General features: G+C 36.3%; 2 protein-coding genes across 9 annotated transcripts in view; one reads left to right on the top strand and one right to left on the bottom strand.

Moving 5' to 3' along the window:
- Positions 1–7,776: 7,776 nt before the first annotated feature.
- Positions 7,777–15,310, bottom strand: LOC127833671 (uncharacterized). Its single transcript, XM_052359069.1, has 2 exons — positions 15,078–15,310; positions 7,777–11,874 (listed from the first exon to the last, which is right to left on the bottom strand). The coding sequence occupies exons 1-2, from the start codon at positions 15,096–15,098 to the stop codon at positions 10,198–10,200; spliced, it is 1,698 nt and encodes a 565-aa protein (XP_052215029.1). The 5' UTR covers positions 15,099–15,310; the 3' UTR covers positions 7,777–10,197.
- The window catches only part of LOC127833672 (FUN14 domain-containing protein 1-like), a 25,769-nt gene continuing 18,380 nt past the window's right edge, over positions 14,090–21,478 (top strand). For 2 of the 8 annotated variants that reach the window (XR_008027537.1, XM_052359071.1), the window contains exon 1: positions 14,868–14,991. Coding sequence is in view for 4 of the 8 variants with exons in the window: in XM_052359071.1 (XP_052215031.1) it covers positions 14,950–14,991 (42 nt within the window). In the remaining 4 variants the exon portion in view is untranslated. Of the gene's footprint in view, positions 14,369–14,860; positions 14,992–15,194; positions 15,219–15,379; positions 15,564–15,712; positions 15,831–19,543; positions 19,616–21,478 lie in introns of those variants that run through there. The other 6 variants (XM_052359075.1, XM_052359072.1, XM_052359076.1 and 3 more) reach the window with 6 other exon arrangements.

Below are 21,478 nucleotides of genomic sequence, written 5' to 3'. Positions count from 1 at the left end.
CATGGTGTAACCTCTCATGGGCGTCCTTGGCTACCAGGTGCGTGAATGCATGCTTTGCCGACAGCAAAATCGGATGTTTCGTCTCTTCTTCTAAGGCTGCATTATGAATGCGTCCACTACAACAAATCACATTGTCCTTCATGAAAAGCTTAAGCTGTGTAACAAGCGGCGATACCTTCTTGTTATCTTTTAAACACTGGATTTCTTCAGGATATGATGTCATCTGGCAGGTTCGAATGCATGCTGTTTCAGCTTCTGTCATTTCTTGAATGGTTAGCTTTATGCCTGCTGGTTTTCGTCCATTGCGACAATAATGAATAAATCGCAGAACATAGGCAGTCACTCTGATCAGTTTCTGAAACGAACTGAATCTTTTCACGTCAATAAATTCTTGCGAATTATTAGTTGCCGTTACTGTTGCAACAGTAACCATGTCACTCGTCGGTTGCCACTCCGACCAAGCATCGGGTGTAGAAATCCACGTCGGTCCTTTGAACCACAGTTCACTCAATTGGAGTTGTGATGCTGATAACCCTCGTGTCAATAGATCGGCGGGATTTTCATGAGTCGGGCAAAACCTCCACTTCCGGTTCTGAGTCAAACTTAGTATTTCTGTCAGTCTGTTCTGAACAAATCGTGGTAGCGTTTTCTTTGATACTAGCCAGTGCAAAACGATCTGGCTATCAGACCACAGGCACACATCGGAGAGGCCTGTCTGTTGTATGATATGTTGGCACAGACGGGCACCTGTCACTGCCGCCATTAACTCCAATCTCGGTATGGTTAACTTTTTCAACGGAGCGACGCGATTTTTTGACATCACCAGCGTGGTCTCGAAACCCCTGGAAATGTATGCTACCGCGCCGTATGACGACATGCTGGCATCACAGAATACGTGAAGTTTTGTTTCAGCAATGACGTCATGGTTGTCATGGAAGTAGCTACGTCGGAAATTGATTTTGACTGAAGAATTCAGGTCCGACGCAACATTACGCCATTTTTCTTGTACATCCATTGGTAATGGGCTGTCCCAATCGAATTTCTGTTGCCACAATTCTTGAAGAATAATCTTCGCCCTTACTGTAATAGGACTCAGTAATCCTAGCGGATCAAATACTCGTGAGATTTGTTGTAAAATTGCACGTTTGGTAATCACACCTTTTGTTTCTATCTGTCTTTCCGCAAACGTCAATGTATCTTCTTTACAAATCCATTGCATTCCAAGAATTTTTGTGCAAGTGTCCGTGTCTAGCAATTTCTCTGTAGATGCCTTAGCACGAAGTTGTTCACTATTTAAGTTCCAAGCACGTAGATTGAAACCTGCCGCTGACATCAGTTTTCTCGAAGTTGAATAAAACTGAAGTAGATCTTGTTCATTAGAGAAACTTGATAACACGTTGTCAACGTACAAATCTCTTTTCAAATAATCGGTCACCCATTCACTACTGTTTAGTTCAAGATGCTTGCGAATTGTGGCACCTAAAATGAATGGCGAGCATGTTGCACCAAATAGAATAGTCCTGAATCTATATGTGGTCAGTGGACTGCACGGGTCACTCGGGTCACTCAACCACAGGAAGCGCGTGGCGTCTCTGTCAGATTCATGAAGACCAATTTGTAAAAACGCCTTCTCGATATCAGTGGCTACCGCATATTTGTGCATCCTGAACCGTAGAAGAATCCCCGTAAGGTTATTCAATTCAGGTGGGCGGACATAAGACAGTCGTTGAGGCTTGGTTGGTCACGAGATTGGCGACAACTGCAGTCATATACGATACGTATTGGTGTAGTTACCGAGTCCTTTTTCACTCCATGGTGTGGAATGTAATGCACTGTGTGTTCGTCTTCTTGTTGGTCTACTTTCTCAATGACACCTCCTTTAAGCTGATCGGCGATTATCTCTCCATACGTCTTTAACACTTCCGGTTCTCGAGATAATCGGCGTATGGTAGCCTCTGTCCGTCTCTTGCATATATCGTAGTTGGTTGGTAGAGTTGGGTGGTAATCTCTCCAGGGTAATTTTGCCACATACCGACCATCTTCGAATGAAATGCTGTTGCACATGTATTCTTGAAGGTTACCGGAAGTACCGTCTGTTGACTCTTCTGAAGATATTCCCATAGACTCAAGCTGCCAAAACTTCACCATTTCAAATGTACTTGGTGGAGCGCTGATGACATTCAGCATGTGTAGGTCAGTGGTTCGATGTCCTGATACCGGAAGTGGTCCCGACAACAAATAACCAATCTTCGATTTCACCGCTGTTGGTCCGTTGCCTCTGATTACTCGGTCTTCAACTATATCCCAATAATAATCCGCACCAACCAGAAGCGAAATTTCAAACAGATCGTTGTTGTGTTCTGTGAGCGGATGGGCTAATTTCAGACCTCTCAGATAATCCAAATGACGTATTTCTGTGGGTATGTTCTGTAATGGCACTTCTATCGTTGGCACTACAAGAACTTCCAGTTTTATCAAATCCCTCGTCTCGCTTTTCAGGTAAATCTCGCTTGTAGGTATGGATCGAACCCCTTGTGACATTCCACCAAACGAAGCCAGAGAAATTGTATCATGTCCGGTAACAGGGAGATGTAGAACCCTCGCGAGGTCCTCTGTAATAAAGGATCGCTGTGCACCCTCGTCAAGTAAAATGTTGGCGGAAGAACTATGACTTTGGTATAGAACTTCGGCTACAGCAGTCTTCAATAAAACGTTTGTTCTATCATGGGAGGCAGTGTGTAAGATTGCACTGTTGGTCATAGCCGACTTGAAAGGAATGGCTTCCGGATTCATGGACGAAGCGGGTGTCGTCTTCTTTGTGCAAATGCTGCTGTGGTGTTTACCTTTACAATGACGACATCGAAATTTAGATTTGCAGTCCGACACTTTATGGTGGTTCAGGCAATTGAAACACAAGCGTTTGCTTTTCACAATGTCAATTCTCTGGTGAATGTCTATAATCTTGTTGCACATCTGGGGTTGATGATATTCACTACAAAATGGACATATCAGCGGTTTGACATTACTTTTCATGGGTCGGCTTACCTCCCTTTTTGAAGCTGTGAGGAATGAGGCAGTCGGGAGATGAAATTCTTGATCGTTGCTATAGCCGGCGTCCATGATTCTGATTTCCCGCCCGATGGCCACACGTAGCTCCTGAAGCTGCCACTTGTCATCTCCGTGGCTCCTGATAAGGTTGCTTCGCACATCCGGTGGGAGCTTCTTCATTATGATTGGAACAAGTAGATCTCCGAACGAATCTTGTGACTGTCCCAGTGACTCTAGACCCCGGATATAGGTTTCCATTTTGTCATGAAATTCAATAATACTATGTACGGAATTTCGGGGTGGCGGAAGTTCTAATAATAATGTCATGAAGTTATCAATGATTTTGTGCGTCTGTCCGTAACGTTCCCGCAATAGTTCGATCGCATTCTGGTAGTTTCTGCCTGTCAACGGAAATCCACCGATCGCCATAGCTGCGCTCCCTTCAATTAAAGATCAAAGATACGAAAACTTCTGTACATCCGTGAGTATTGGGTTCTGATGCACCGCTGAGTCAAATGAGTCCCAAAATGTTTGCCACTCGCTTATGTTACCACTGAAAGTAGGCAATTGCGTTGAATGCCGTACATTGCCCGTCGTGAAATGATTTTGATTTGCATCTATTTGTTCAAATGTTGTCTCATTTAATGTCTTGATTTTTTCTTGATATCTGTGTATTTTCATTTCAAGTTCAATGGAATATTCCTCACTGTCGAATAGTTCAGTTTCTATATCTCCGAGGTCTGCATGGTTGATGATCTTTTCATTCAATCCTCTGATCGTGTGTGTCTTCTCTTGAATGATGTCCAGTAGTTTCTGCGACTCGGAGGTTGAAGAAATTTCTTCGAGTTTCTCAAATTGTTTCGCTATTATTCGACGCTGAGCTGCACGCAACGAAATGAGTTTGTTAAGTTGCATTTTTCTTTTATTCACGGCACCAAAATGTTGCGTATGATCGTATAGTGTTAATAAACTATGGAATCGTGCGTTAGGTTCGACCTTTTAATAAACGTTAATACGAACTTGTATATGTACAACATAAGAAGTGACGTCGATAGTATACATGACGTCGCGTGCATGTTAGCGGATAAACGTCAAAGTTATGAATTCCCGACACACGGTAACATATGAAGTACAATTCTTGTATTTGCGATTTTACACTACGTGTGATAAAATTGTTATATCTTTACATTTCATATTATTATTTACAAAAATATATTATATTATAATATTAATTTATTTTTACAATATTTATACATGAATATATGATTACTGTTAATCAATACAAATTATTTAACCATCTAAAGGTAATTATAAAACGCTATTGTAAATTTATTTTGAACATATTTGAATCCAACATTTTTGAGATATTTGATCAAAAGTTATAAAAAAGTAAAACTAACCGGTAGCATATGAAGTACTATTCTTTTATTTCAAACTTCATACCACGTGTGATAAAGGTGTTATAAAGAATTGCGGTTGGCATAGGTTAAATCATGCGTAACAGGCTGATAAGAAAGGGATTGGTACTGGGGAAGGTGATTACTAAAATTGATGAAAGCTTTAACTGACTGTACAAACACAATAACAGTAAATATCACTCTATGAAAAGTAACTCATTTTTCAACCAAAACAGTCGAAATATTTTATATCGTTCACCTTATCAATTTTATTTAGAATTACATAGTTTCCATATATTATAGTTTAATTGTGCTAGCATATATTTACATATGTTTAAATGATGGATAGATAATAATCAATTCGTGTTGTAACAAGCTATATAAACATAGTACCTAGCTACACTGATAAGGAAAGAACTTGTCAATTAAAGTTTGGGATAAAAAAAACGTGTTCAAAAACGTGTAAGAAACTTTTGACTAGGGAAATTGATTTCTTTTACATATTTTTTTCATATTTAATCATATAATTTCATGTTTTTATTAACCACACATAATAATTAGAAAAGTCAAAAATAATTATAAAAGCCCAAATTCATCATAATACCAAGAAATAATAATTAATCTACACCTGGAACCCGGGACCACTTGTTGTCAAAATCCACGTTCTTGCTCTACACCGCGGAGGCTTGAAATACAGCGCCTCGCATATTAGAATTTTATCTCTTTTTGATTTTAACCGAATTTTTGTACTTAAAAGTGACGGTCATTTACAAAACATGGCGGGATCGCAAGACAGCTACGCCGATTACATTATTAACAACATAAAGAAACAAGCAAATTCGTTAAATTGATATATGCCCCGCAAAATCCGAAATGAAGGACACTTGTTGTACCTCATTCCCTTTTTATTTCAAAATGTCAAATTTATTTATTTAGAAAGTAGCCTGGCCTTGGAAAACATAAATACAAACAATGACAGTTTTATTAAATCAAAACAAAATTAAAATTAACAAAATAATAATTATAATAAATAAAATTAAAATTATGATTAATATACGTTTGACTTAAAAACATTGTTGGTACCAAGATGACCACCTTCAATGTCTTCTGGGTTTAATCAACACTCAAGACATTTTCTAGCAGTCACCTTAGCCTAAGACAACTGAGGAAACCCAAAGCTATCATAATTAACAGGTAATGCATTTTATTATACCCGCCGAAATTTCGGAGGGGATAGAGTAATTGGTGTCGTCCGTCTGTCCGTCCGTCCTTCCGAAACATTTTTTCAACAGCATAACTCCAAATCTATTCAATGGATTTACCTTAAACTAAGAATACAAACAGATGGGAACTAAGAGAAGTGCAGTGACTAAGAACCATTACTCTATCTACCTTTGTTTTTGAATTATCTCCCTTTATTTAATTTCAAAGTAAATTTTTGCGTGGAGCATAACTCTAAATCTACTGAAAGGATTTACTTGAAACTTAAAATATAAACAGATGGCAACTAGGCGAAGTGCTGTGCCCCAGAACCTTAACTCTATCTACCTTAGTTTGTGAATTATCTCCATTTATATAATTTCAAAGTAAAATTTTGTCCGAAGGATAACTCTAAATCTACTGAAGGGATTTAGTTGAAACTAGAACTATAAACAGATTGCAAGTAAGAGACGTGCAGTGACTAAGAACCATAATTCTATCTACCGGTACCTTAGTATTTAAATTATCTTCCTTTATTTAATTTCAAAGTAAATTTTTGTCCGAAGCATTACTCTAAATCTACTGAAGGGGTTTACTTGAAACTAGAATATAAACAGATGGCAACTAGGAGAACTGCAGTGAACATGAACCATAATTCTATCGGCCGTAGTTTTTTAATTATATTCCTTTATTTATTTTTCTATTCTCTATTAACAAATGTTCTCTTACAAGCAAACACATTTCGGCGGGGATGGCCATGTTAACATGGTTCTTGTGATTTTTGCTATTTTGAAATTCAAAATTTCTGCAACATTTTCGGATATTTATATGTATTTCATTTTCAGGGGCGGACCTGGGCTTACGCACTTATGCACGTTCGTACAGTTGATTTATAAAGTCAAACATTTAAACACGCTAAAAAGCATTAACAAGTACTTTAGATGGCTAAGGCATATTCTTGTCATCATAATTATACCTATTACATGTTATTTCATTTATCCGTTTTCGATAAAAAAAATATCGTTATCTGTTTTGTGTTTGATTATCCCCGCCGAATTTTTTTTCGGAGGGGATATAGTAATTGGTCCCGTCCGTCCGTCCGAAACTTTGTCCGGAGCATAACTCCAAATCTATTCAATGGATTTACTTTAAACTTAGAATATAAACAGATGACAACTAGGAGAAGTGCAGTGACCAAGAACCATAACTCTTTCTACCTTAATTTTTGAATTATCTCCCCTTTTATATAACTTTAAAGTAATTTTTTGTCCGGAGCATAACTCTTAATCTACTAAAGGGATTTACTTGAAACTTGAAATATAAACAGATGGCAACTAGGAGAAGTGCAGTGACCAAGAACAATAATTCTATCTACCTTAGTTTTTGAATTATCTCCCCTTTTATAAAATTTTGAAGTAAATTTTTGTCCGGAGCATAACTCTAAATCTACTTAAGGGATTTACTTGAAACTTAAAATATAAACAGATGGCAAGTATGAGAAATGCAGTGACTAAGAACTATAACTCTATCTACCTTAGTTTTTGAATTATCTCCCTTTATTTAATTTCAAAGTAAATGTTTGTCCGGAGCAAAATAAATTATCTCCCTTTATTTGTTTTTACAAATATTATTCTACTCTCTAAAACAAATGTTGTCATACAAGCAAACACATTTCGGCGGGGATTTGGCACTGCTGTGACAAGCTCTTGTTTTAAACAATAATTTAAGATATATTTAGGTATAAGACGCCCTCAACAATGCATGAACGAAGTTCCAAGAGGAATACTTTTACTATGGAGTCATGCCCAAGAACCCCCAAAGTGCTTATACTAAAATAGGTGAATGAACGCTCCTGTGTTAAATGATTTAGTATGATTTGCATTTATGAACAGTGACATAACATGCATCAAACTTTAATTTCAAATGAATTTGAAATTTTAAAAAGAAGTCCCTAGTCGGGCTAGTAATAAAACGTTCACGAATTAATTCCCCTAGAATCTTCAGTAATTCACCACTTATAATAAATAATTTAGTCTATAGTAAGATAAATACATGTACAACGTTTTATGCAGAGTGCATAATCCTCTGTATAATTCTGGTTAAGTATACGTTTACTAAATGGACGAAAACACTAGCAGTACAGTTTTTATTAAAAGGAACAACTAAAAGATAATTATTTACTGCAACCATATTTGTTGATACCTTATTAGTTCAAAATCTGTTTACAAAATAAGTAACAAACATATTAAGTTTATAGGATTGGAACGTTAGCTAAGCTAGTACGGTTCCTTTCTCAGTAAACTATTTACAAACATAGCAACGTATTTGCATTTCAAACAAACAAAATATGAATAATGATTCGATGTTAAAAAAAATTTGTGAGGATAACTGGAGTCAAAGTTGTTAAAAAAAGTTGGAGAGGTGTATTTAAAAACCTGATGATGTAATTAGAGTAAAATAAATAAATTGTCTTTTCACAATAATGATAAAAATATATTTATTATATTTATTATTTATACACTAATAATACCGATAGCAGTGATAAAAATATTATCTTTACATAGCAAAACTAAAATTTATATACAAAAAAAAATAGATACAGTAAAACGAAAATTTAATTATAAGAATAATATATGAATATGCAGTTTAAAACATTTATTAATGGTTTAAGCATATATACACATACACATACATTTGTTGTACAGTTTTAAACATGAAAATAGATTTCAGTACATACGCTATAATTTACCTTTAAACTCACAAGTGTCTACAATATACGCGGTCAATACTAAATTATTCATATAATACTCTGGTAATTGTGGTAATTGAAACTTTACACACGTTCTTCACGTTCTGAATGGCATGACATTCTCGTTCAACCTACAGAAGGAATACAAATTATCAATGATTTGCAAGATATCATTTCCTGTATTAAAATTCCTTTTCACAGATTTCGGCATGTATTGAACTTTGTCATAAAATGCTTTATATTGATAAATGTAAATATTGGATACAAAAAGCTCCAGTAAAAAAACAAGATTAAAATTAAAGAAAGAAAAAACAATAAACCCTCAACTGGGCTCGAACCACTGACCCCTGGAGTAAAAGTCTATCGCTTAGACCACTCGGCCAATCGTCGCCATACAATGTGTGATGTGTTTTATACTTAATATAAGCAATCCGAGTAGTAATAGTAGTCCCAAAATATTACGACAACAAAAGAACTCTCCAAATTTTTCAATCGTTTCGCGTTTCAACGCTTTATAATTTTCAGGTTTTTAAATCCTCTAAAGATTCGTATAATAGATATTTTAGAGTATGGTATTACTGTTTCCTCTAAAATATCATAACTACAACGAAAATTTGCGAATCTGAAACATTTCTTTTTTTAATTTTGTCAATTAACCAAAACGTGAAAAGGCCCTTTTAATTTGCTTCATCAGCAACACATCTTAGCTAACATATATACACTTCACAGAACGCATGTTTTTTAGTTGTGTTTGTACGTATAAGTCACGAAATTAGTAAAACGTTTTAAGGGACGTGTTCACAGATTTTCGTATTTTTGACAAATGCCATTAAATTAATTTTTAAACAAAATCGTTATATTCGAAACAGCTTTCAATAATACGAATACGAAGGAAACACATTTTTAATGTGCCGTTCCCTGAGCTCGAATTCCGGACCTCTCGAAGCAAATGATATCTCGCTACCGCAACACCACCCAGACTTTTTCTTTTATTGGATAGTTTAAATGGACCTTTTCACGTTTTGGTAAGTTTACAAAATTGAAAAAAAAATATTTCAGGTTTGCTTATTTACGTTGCTAACAGTTTTACTATTTTCGTTGTAGTTATGATATTTGAGAGGAAACAGTAATACTGAACATTTACTACGGTCTAACAATAATATGCATCTGTTGACGATTTAAAGACCTGAAAATTATAAAGCGTTACAAAGGCGAAACGAATGAATAATTTGGAGAGTTCTGTTGTTGTCGTTATATTTTGTGACATTTCGAGGATTGCTTATATGAGGTATAAAATACACCATTCACTGTATGAGCACGGAGCGCCGAGTGGTTTTAGTGTAAGACTTTTACTCAAAGGGTCAGTGGTACGAGCCCAATTGAGGATAACTTTCTTATTACTTTAAATTTATTCTTGTGTTTTGCTTGAGATTTAGTCCTAATTTTCACATTTATCAATTTCAAGCATTGAATTACAAACTTCAATACATTCCAAAATCTGTGAAAAGGTCCCTTTAAACGATATATTCATGAGGTTGAAATACGCTTTTGCTAAATTACCAATGAAAAGTATTACAAACTCTTTTTACGATGTCGCTTGCTTATTGTCCATAAACGAACGAACCGATATTTGGAAATTTGTTTTTGGGGAAAATTGTCATTGTGCTCAACTGTGAACAAGTCCCTTTCAATATACGAGACATCGTAACAAAATGTATGTCTTCCATAATAAAGGCAAACTCCAAAACATTGCATATACATGTACATTCCGTTGTACGGAACGGTCAGACTGACCTCCAGGTATTAGTCACTTTCTTTGACTTCCGACTTAACGAGACCAAAGCCAGCAAATGTCGAGCTTGGCTGAACCTGTTGGGCACCGATAGGGTTGTGAAAAACAGCCTTACCACCAAACACATTAGATGATGTTGGGCTTTTACCAAACAAGGATTCCATTTGAGGCGAAGGCGAGCCAAATGAAGCGGATGGTAAGGTTTGCTTCTGTGTTTCCTGTTTGGTATCTGTAAAAACCGATGCAGATTTGGGCGTACCACCGAACGAGGAAATCCCAAATCCGGTAAAAATCTTCGGCGCTGGTGTGCCGAAAGGCCCCGGTTGTGATGTCCCGAAAAGCCCTGATTTTTGCGTTCCCGTGGCAGTTTGTGTCACGCTATCTACTGGATCTGACTGACCAAACCCTTTTGAAACTGCCACGTTTTGACTTAAAGAAAATTCACGTGTTTTACCTGCACCAAAGCACGACGATGTGGTTTGAGGCTGGCCAAATCCGGCTACGGGATTTTGTCGGCCAAATCCGAAAGAAGAAGAACCGCTACCTTGCGGACTGGATCCAGAGCCAAAGCCAAAGCCTTGTTGACTTTGAGTTGTTTGGACCTGACCGAAAAGGCCACCAGTTGTTGGTTGTTGTACAGAACCAAACGTGAACCCCGGTCCTCCATGTGGACTTTGAGTTGGTTGAGCCTGACCAAACCCGAAAGAAGACGAACCTCCACCTTGCTGATCGGGCCCAGAGCCAAAGCCAAATCCTTGTGGACTTTGAGTTATTTGAGCCTGACCGAAACAGCTACCAGTTACTGGTTGTTGTCCAAAACCAAACGTCAACCCCGGTTGTCGAGCTACAGTGGCAGTATGCAGTTGCCAACGGAAGTGCAGTATGAATAGCTCCTGTCTGCAGCATTGTGTGTTCCTGATGACGCTTCCACCAAATACATTTTGGCGCTTGCTACACACGTTGTAGCAGCTCGACTCTCTGCCCTGAACGTCGAACCCCCGCTCCGCCAGGTCATAGCAAAGAAACGACAACAGAGTGCAGTCCACTTCGACTGCAACCTTGACGACCACATCAACACTGTAACTGCTTACGGTTTGCCCTCCAAACCCGCCAAACCCTGCAGTCGTTGTGGTCTTTTCATTGTACTGACAAACGTGCTCACAACACGCGGGCGTGATCTTGAAGTCAGAATTGTTCACCAGCCTCACGCTGAAATGCCGCTGTAGCAGCAGACTTTGAGGAGGGATGGTTGCCAGCACTTGCGCCAAACTTTCAAAGTAGCCCACTGTCGAGGTTCGGTACTTTTCCAGCTTTACGTCCACATAAACTGGGAAACAGTTTTCAAGGAACTCTGTCAACTGACCCAGTTTCAAGCTTGATGCCGTTCGATAAATGGCTTTGACTTCATCAAAATTTTTGTACGACAAAAATTGTTCACCTCCAAAGATCCCAGAGCTTGATCTATTTGTACTTAGCGTTGGAAATGTTCCGAACTTGAGGTACTCTAGTACGGTCTTAAATGTTGGCCCATCCACATCAAGGAAGTACCTTCCTTCTTTGCTTTTGTGGACGGGCTGACCGCCAGTAAACATGGCCGCCAGGACGCTGTTCTCATCACGTGTCAACGTGCTTCGCAAAGCGGTGTAGTTGTGGGTGCCGCCAATACATAACTCGATCACTTCCGGAAACTGAAATACATAGAATCGTATGTCTACTAACTATTATTTCTACTTAGCCTTGTTTCCACGTATATCATTTTGTGATTATGAGGTAGCAACATTAGATGAGGGCAGATGCTGTTAAGAATTAATTCAGGCGTTGCTATCAGTCGTAATGAATGTAAATTAGGGATCTTGTGTAAATTCAATTAATAATGTGCGATATTAATGGTACAAATGGAAAATCAAGACAGTGTATCTGGTGAAATTGACCTTGCGGGCCAAAGTTTGCCAATTTTTATGCTCCACCAAAAATTTTTGGGGGGAGCATATAGTCGCCGCTTGGTCTGTCCGTCCGTCCGTGTGTCCGTCCGTGCACAATTTTTGTCCGGGCTATTTCTCAGCAACTAATGACCGGAATTCAATGAAACTTTATGGGAAGCTTCACTACCAAGAGGAAATGTGCATATTATCAGCGGGTTCTGGTCGGATGATTTTTTCACAGAGTTATGGCCCTTTGAAATTTTCCATTAACTGTACATATAGTGCAATTCTTGTCCGGGCTATTTCTCAGCAACTTATGACCGGAATTCAATGAAACTTTATGGGAAGCTTCACTACCAAGAGGAAATGTGCATATTATCAGCGGGTTCTGGTCGGATGATTTTTCACAGAGTAATGGCCCTTTGAAATTTTCCATTAACTGTACATATAGTGCAATTCTTGTCCGGGCTATTTCTCAGCAACTAATGACCGGAATTCAATGAAACTTTATGGGAAGCTTCAAAACCAAGAGGAGATGTGCATATTATCAGCGGGTTCTGGTCGGATGATTTTTCACAGAGTTATGGCCCTTTGAAATTTTATATAAAAAAATGATTGTCCCCCCAACTACTGTGCCCTCAAGACGTTTCCTTTTATCTGAATATATAGTGCAATATTGTGACAAAAAAAACTTTGGGGAGCATCACCCGTCGCCGACGGTTTCTTTTTTTTTCGGGCCATAGCATGTCCAAAGTTTTCGGACCATAGTATGCCAAAAGTTTCGTGTGATACTATCCCCGCTGTGTCAGACACAATATTTTCCATGTATACACTCATGTAAGGCATGATGCAGCAAGAACATGAACTGCGTGTGAATTTGAAAGAGCTGAAGAGCAAAATGAAGTGTGATAATTAGCATGACACTAATGTAAGAACCAAATGTAAAGTAAAAAATTGCTTATTCACATTCGCAGATATAGATATAAAATATTGTGATATTTTGAGATAAAAATCAATAATGTGAATATAGTTTTTCTGGCAAACGTGAGCTTGCGGCCGAAATTGCTCGTTGCTTCAAAAACAACTGGTGTTCACTAGATAAGCCTGCTGGGAAAAAGTTTGCAGCATTGCATCGGACACAAGGTTGCCGATAAGACCAGGTATATAGTAAAATAATGAAGTAAAATGTGTTTATTATAAGAAGTGGCGTGAACGTTATTGTGAAATGCTAAACGATAAGTGTAGAAAGTTCACACGATAAAAGAAGCTTGCGGTACAAAGTATGCACACTGTTTCGGACCTACAATTTTCCAATAATCCAAGTTATATATAGGAAATGGATAGTGAAGTATCCCTGGCAATTAAAGAAATAGCTTGCATGTTCAAGTATGCCCACCATTTCTCACACAAATTGATCTAATATTTACTTAAATGCCCTTCAATAACAGGGCATCTTATCGATAAGAGAAACATTTTCTGAAAATACGCACCGAACGAAAATAATGGGTTTCGTTGAAATTGCATTCTGATACAAATGTTTAATTTTCAATAAAAAAGGGTAACAATTTTGTCATTAAAAGGAATGTGTTTACAACTGGAAAAACCAAGCAAAAAGTACTCTATAATTTTCATACAGTTAGTATTTGATATACAAAATAACGGTAATGATTTGATTATGGTTTTTAAATTTGTACCTTCGTGGTGGTCGGACATAACTTGCATATAATGTTAAAACCAGGGTGGTTAAATAGTACCGGTATGTTAATTTGATTATCAAACAGGGATATGCAATATAGTTTTTTCTTCATCTACAAAAGGCGTGACACAAAGTTGAGAAATAATAAAGACCAATATATATCCACAAATACAAACCCATACTGAATTGCTTTAGTGTTGGAATAGAGAAGATAAAAATAAACTGCTGATCTCAATGATGTGTAAATAAAACATAAACGGAAGATCAATACTGTAATAGAAAATTATTATCGTATATGGAGACAGCGAGGGTAATTTCATCAAAATTAAATACATACGGATATGCAATTAAAGAGGAAAATATTGTTATAGGTCTGATGAAACAAAAATTATCTCGAGTAAATCATTTTCTTGTCAGTGCCAAATAATACAGAGGGCCAAACAATTCTTCAAAACATCGTTTGATTGTAAGTCGGGATATGATGTATTGAAAATATTTTCACGGACATTCATAGTAGCTAATTCAAATACACAAATCCAGAGGATAAGATTCTTCAGTAAGCGGGTAAGTGATTATATTGTGTATAACAGTAACATTATGTATGCGCTGAGAGAATGAAAACATTCAGATGAGAGTCGTGGAGTTCTATCATATCTAATCCGTGCATGTATGGATACTCATAGCAATTCATTGGAAACTTGAAACTCACCAAACATTAGACAATGTTATTTTCATTGGAAAAGTTATTTCCCAACTATTACATTTAAATACAATGAAAAGAACTATATTATTACAGACACTTTTGAAACAAGATTCTGGAAATAGAAAACTTATTGGAGTGCATGTTCATGTTTTGGAGACGGATTTACTACAAATTAAATTATACATGTCTGCAAGATGGGATGTCGTTTGTTCTAAAAACGTTATTAAAAGATGCGATTGTGAATCTTAGAACCAGTTTTGTGAATAATAAATAGTGGATCGCTAGCTTACTCATTGCAACACGAGTCGGGTTATATCAACACGTGATCTCTCCAGTTTTAAAGTCCAACTTTCGTTTTCGATATCGGACATACATAATCAAATTTGTGCCCATAACGATTTGCAATAAAACGCCCTCACAACTACTATAGCATGCATAGTGAATGCCAATTATGCAAAAGAGGTTGAACTATCGACCACGAATTGTAATTCGATTATACTAATATCATCTTTGCAAACATATGCACATGAATTAATAAGATAAGTCTAAGTGGTTAAATATTATTATTACCTCGTGACGCTCGTCTTCCATTTTGCAGTAAAATATGAATTTTCAATTTCTGTTGTTTGTGTTAGATCTGAAAGTCCTTTTGATCTCCGTGCTTTTCTTGTTTGAATCTTGATTGATTGGTCACACCAATGAAGAATACAAGTAGGTGCCTGTTCACACAATATACAAATATCATGTCTATTTTAAGAGAACAAAATCAAGTTACGGCGTTCCGCATGGGTGTTAGTTTTGATTTTGAATTATGCGGAATAAAAAAATAGATGGTTTATTTCCGTTACAAATAAATTAATTCATTAATAGTGATTAATTAATAGTGATTTGCTATTTGAAATAAAGTCTTCCGAATCGTTAGTATGGTATCTACAGTTCCGAAAAAACATTATCGATCTACAGAAATTGTGTGCATCTTAGTTGAATGTAATCCCTAATGGGAAGCCACTCTGTTCCAATTATATGGCCTACAGGAAAATAAAGAAATATTTTAAGGTAATTTCGCTGATATTGTTTGTCAGTTGTTAATTATTATAACTGGAAACATTAAATAAATAATAATCGTTTTTCAAAGTGAGCTTTTTGTTGACGCAAGGTTTAAATTTATGTTATAATTTACAATTATGATGAAATAATTAGTGATTTGCCGTCATACCTTTTCACACCAAATTGGCAAATAGTTGAACGACAAGTATTGTTGCAACAAATAGTACAGTATTTTAACGAAAGTTTGTGAGTTAATATTTTTTGAAATTTATGTATGTAAGTATTCTTGGGTTTTAATCATATTATAATAACTTTTATATTGTTGACAGGATAATTGTGACATTCTTACTAAGTATCCATAGTTAACTGATTATCAGGACCAGACTATGTTAGTTCTTTTTTTTTACTTTTTTATAATAAAGCAAGTGATAGGCTGACAGAGCCTTTTATTAGCCGCTACGATGTTCAAGAAGTAGTGTTGTATTGATTTGTGATGATTATGATTATTATGTTACGCTATTGTGACGTCTTTAAAATTTAAATGTTGTGTTACCATATTTCCTTTTGAGAAGCATGTGTTAAATAATAAAACTTAAATTATGCATCAATCACAAGTCTCCTTTTTTAAACACTCATTAAATAATTACTTTTATTTAATTGAAATGTTGCTCCAATTAGGATTTGAAAAGGGCAGGGAGCAGCTATTTTTTCAAAGGGCACTTTCAAGCATGTGGTCTTGTCTGGAATGCTTACTGTTTAGTGTTTTATCCAGGCCGTTTAAGCGTGGCGCGGCGCCACACCCTTTTTATGTTACTCCACGCTGCCCCCTTTCAAAGCCCATTAGCGCCACGCTGCCCTTTTCAAAGGCCGCCACGCTGCCCTTTTCAAAGGCTGCCACGCAGCCCTTCCTGTAGGCAAAAAAAGCAACAAACAACCACTTCCCTTTTTTGATAACGTTCCTTGTTATCTCGTTATTTCAATTTTATCGCCCAGGCATGAGCACCCCGCTGCTCCATCCTCTATTGTTTAGGTATGCTTGATTGCAAGATTGAATCGATAATTGTGCTTGATTTATGGCCCATAGGCATTTCTGAGTGCGTTGATTTAACCGATTAATTGTACTTGTGTCTCGATGTAGTTACTTGGCTAATCCACCCAGGCTCGACGAAACTGTCCAGCAAGATTAGAGCGTGGATTGTAAGTGGGTAATTACAAACATCTGCATCAGAATATAAACTGTTGACATTATGGCATAATTGATAATGAAAATATATGCGGTTTAACCGGGATTTTAATAGACCCAGAATCCTGCGTTTTGACGCGAGCAACTTGAAAATGACTCGATTTTGACCCAACCATTTTTTCTGCGATGCGTCAATTTGAAACTCAGTCTATACATCAAGGGGCTACCCCCCATGCGAGTGTGTGCGCACTAACTGGGAACATGCATATGCTTTTAGAACAGTAACTTAGAATAATGGTTCTTAATCAAAAATAAAATCGAAACTTCGAAAACACATGATTAATTGCTTTGTAAACACAACTATCCCCTATTTATTTACATAAAACACGACAGTTCCTTTTCGACCGCATTATAAACACTTTTATCCAAACTGCGTGAACACCAATTGTTTACATCGAAGAGACAAATTAACGCGTATAAATTGACAAAGAAACACAAGACGGTAAGGCGCAGTTCTATGGGACTCTTTTGCGAAATTAAGTTTACACAACACAACAAATGGTCATGAAAGTTCAAAGCATCCCTTTGAAGTGGAGCCGATTAGCGTCTATCGAGTAATTGGTGAGGACTTTATCTCGTGTGACGTCATTGGCTTGGAAAGTTCATTGCCTACGTTTGTTAACTGTATTAAATCGGATCAGATTTATTGTTTGTCAAAGGTGTAATCCGGTAATTAAAAAGGACTTTAAAGACGGTGCCGAGAATCATTATCACACCCTTTTTTTTACTATAAACAATTGTTACAAACGAAAACGTTAAATGCAAATGGTGAGCGATTAATTACAAATGGCGAATAAGTTGTGAAAATAACACCCGTTAACAATTTTATGCGCCAATACTTAAATCAGTACATGTCCGTTTATAGATCTGTAGTACAGAGTTATTCTACCGCGTACACCAATCACTTTATATACATGTTTCCTTGTAAAATCCGTGTTTAAATAAGACCGCGAAATTGATGCTGTCAAGTTCTTATAAACTTATTGGTAAAATTGATGTTTGTATTCGTTATGCTTGATAAATGTATTCCTGATGCTTGATTTCTGTATTGCTTTACAAAGAAGAAGTAGTGCATAATAATAATAATATATTTGTCATTATCATTGTGAACCAGTTTATTAACATTCTTTTATGTAAATATTGTTATTTAATGATTTAACAAAGCGATATTTTTAATACATTGTGTTACTCTTAGACTACTTCTATGTAAATAATAATTAAAAATAAGTAAGTTATTTGAAAGCCCAGTTCTCATATGAAGGATCATCAAAGATGCATATAAAGGACTTGTTTGTGCATTGTGCGTAACGGTTTAAATATAAATAACTATTTAAGAGGGTAACTCATTTAACAGTCTTCTAGGACATCTTTGAAAAGCTATACATGTAGTTTGTATAAGATATATCCTATTGTGCTTAATCTTGTTTTTGTGTTACTATATGAAAATATAAAGCACATAATACAATATACATTCTGGAGTTGGTTTGTTTAATTATTCAACAATAGATCTCAAAAATATACCTACAATGTTAGTGTGTAACAAAGCTTGTTATTAAGTCACTATACAGATATATATGTGCCCTTTTTAAGGATGTCGCGCGCTAAAGTGTCCTTTTTTGAATTTTTGCGCCATGCCCCTTTTCCTTCCTGTATAAAACACTACTGTTGCATAATAACTTTTATATTATTAATCTTTGTTAGAATATAGTATTTGCAGTATTATTAAACGATGCAAATTAAATGTTTACAATCATGCGGGGGTCTAGCTAGGCTCAAAATTTAGGGAGAAGTCACTTCTCCCTAAAGCCAAAATAGGGAGAATTGGTAATATTTTTGGGAGAAATGGTACATTTGCGTCAACGCCTTTCATAGATCTTTAAGTTTTATGTATATTTTGCAGCAACTTAACAGATAAGTGGTTTCTGTTAAGCTTTCAATCAACTCTTAACTTGTTTTATACAATAAGACATGTTAAGTGTATAAAACCAACATTTTCCTTATTTCTCACTCATTGTTGATTATGATTGTACTTTCAATTACTTTTTTCCTGAACAGGTGTATCAAATAAACTTCAATGTAACAAGCCAGTAATGTTCAGAATCTTTTTACTTCCTTGTTAATTTTAAGCAATTCAACATTAAATCAAATTCATATTTTGTTTCAAATATTTGTTTTAAATTTAAATTTCATTTAAAATCTCATTTTACAGCAGAGATTCCAAATCTGACCTGTAAATGAGCCCCATATTTATTGCCAGTACTAGGTTACATCTTCCCATTTGATCATTCCTTAGTATTGTTTTAATGGGCTATTTAACATTGCTGAATCATAGTTATTGGTAGCCAGCAGAAGGCAATTAATCAAGGCATCATCTATTAACAATTTCAAGAAGTGTAATAGCTCCAGACTGTTCTTTTGAATGTTCAACTTTGCATGACCTGTAAATGGGGCAACTTATGGCTGAAAATCCTCCTGTGTCCAATTCTCCACATCAAATTGATTTAAATCGGTCAATGTCTGGCACAAAGTAAATCATTAAAAGGTGGAGAAGTCACTTCGCCTTCATGAAATTTATGTGCGAAGTGAAGATTAATTGGGAGAAGAAATCGCCCACTTCGCCCACTTGCGAGACCCCTGTCAATGAGGAATAAATTAATTACAGTGTAAGAGATTTATAAATTATTATATGTCTTAAAATATTATAACAAATTTTTTTTTAATAAAAGGGTAGGTCGGAGCCTCAGTGGTGCTTCAGAAGGGCACGGCAGGGCACCCTTCGGCCTTGCTGGAGCACTGATTATTCAAGGACACTTTGCAGGCACGGTTAATGTGTTTTAGTAGTTCAAGCAATCATTATGAATGAAGTATACATAACATACAACTAGAGTGGTTACCTAGTATTTTTCATTCAGCGGTATTAACGGATGTTCTATTAATTGTAAGTGTTTATTGTCCACTACCAGTTTCACCGGTGGGGACTTATGGTTTATGCTCTGTGTGTCTGTCAGTCTGTGAGTCTGTCACACTTTTCTGGATCCTGCGATAACTTTAAAAGTTCTTCATATTTTTTCATGAAAATTGAAACATGGATTATATAAGATGGCAATAAGGACATTATGCACGTCATTTCAGTTTGTTCCTACGTCAAAAATTCTGGTTGCTATGGCAACAAATATTAAAAAAATATATATATATTTCTGAAAATGGTGGAGCCGGTAGGGGACATATACATCCCCTATCGGCTCCACCATTGTCAGAATGGAAAAAAATCGAGTCGTGAAAACCTCAAAATTGGGAAAAATGGAGTCGTGAAAACCTCAAAATGGGAAATTGGGGTATTTGATTTAATGCTCCCAAATACTTTAAAATTGATAACTAAGTGTTTTCAAGCTGTCAATATTATATTTACCTAGATTCAAGCCATAGAGCTGCATAGGGAAACTAAACTAAATGTTGCATTTTCCATTTTTACCTTAAACTGGAAAATTTTTGGACAGCAAATGGGAAATTTGTAGTCTTTTCGTAATTGGGAAAGTGCCGTTTACCGGTACTTTATAAAGGAGGAAAAAAATCGCTGTCTTGAGATTTTTGGTTGTCTGCTACAACACAACAGATCTCAATCGTTTTTTCGTTGAACCTCAATTACATGGTATAACCAGAAACTGATTTGGTCAACACGCACAAATTATTTAAATTATAGATTTTAAACATTTAACACTCAGCACGCTTTGTCATAAACAGTTATCAGAATAGCTAGTTACCATGTTAATTAAAAGGAATCAAATAAAATTTCCCATTAATTTATGCATGTAAATTCACTGTGTGTATTTTCACCATTGAATAGTTATTAATGGCTGTGTTTTCACTACCAAAGATAAAATTATCTACCGTTTATTAATCTGATGAGTGTCATCAATTTCCTCGAAGACATTGAATGTGTATGTTATGTTATATATTGCTATTGGAAACAAATGTAACTCTATTTATATACGCAGAAGAAGATAGTCAGGGATTTCAAATGAAGCAGAATTCTGCTTTTTGATGCAAGCATTTTGCACTTTTGTCACTTTTGACTCCTCCAAATTATCTTCCTTGCATCATTTTGATGCAAATGTTCCAATGAAACTAACATTAAATGTATGTTTTATTATGCCCCCCTTCGAAGAAGAGGGGGTATATTGCTTTGCTTATGTCAATCTGTCGGTCTGTCTGTCGATCGGTCGGTCTGTCGGTCGGTCCGTCCACCAGGTGGTTGTCAGACGATAACTCAAGAACGCTTGGGCCTAGGATCATGAAACTTCATAGGTACATTGATCATGACTCGCCGATGACCCTTATTGATTTTGAGGTCACTATGTCAAAGGTCACGGTGACCCGAAATAGTAAAATGGTTTTTTAATGATAACTCAAGAACGCATACGCCTAGGATTATGAAACTTCATGGGTAGATTGATCATGACTTGCAGATGACCCCTATTGATTTTGAGGTCACTAGGTCAAAGGTCAAGGTCACGGTGACCCGAAATAGTAAAATGGTTTCTGGATGATAACTCAAGAATGCATACGCCTAGGATCATGAAACTTCATGGGTAGATTGATCATAACTCGAAGATGACCCGTTTTGATTTTGAGGTCACTAGGTCAAAGGTCAAGGTCACGGTGACCCGAAATAGTAAAATGG

Source organism: Dreissena polymorpha, chromosome 6, assembly GCF_020536995.1.
Source record: "Dreissena polymorpha isolate Duluth1 chromosome 6, UMN_Dpol_1.0, whole genome shotgun sequence".
In the NCBI taxonomy this organism is placed as follows: domain Eukaryota; kingdom Metazoa; phylum Mollusca; class Bivalvia; order Myida; family Dreissenidae; genus Dreissena; species Dreissena polymorpha.
This window is presented reverse-complemented; position numbering and strand designations above follow the sequence as displayed.

Coding starts and splice junctions, on each gene's coding strand:
- LOC127833671 (XM_052359069.1), bottom strand. CDS start 15,098: ATGGAAGACGAGCGTCACGAG. Junction 11,875..15,077: donor TGGAAGACGAGCGTCACGAG/GTAATAATAATA, acceptor TATGTATTTCAG/TTTCCGGAAGTGATCGAGTT.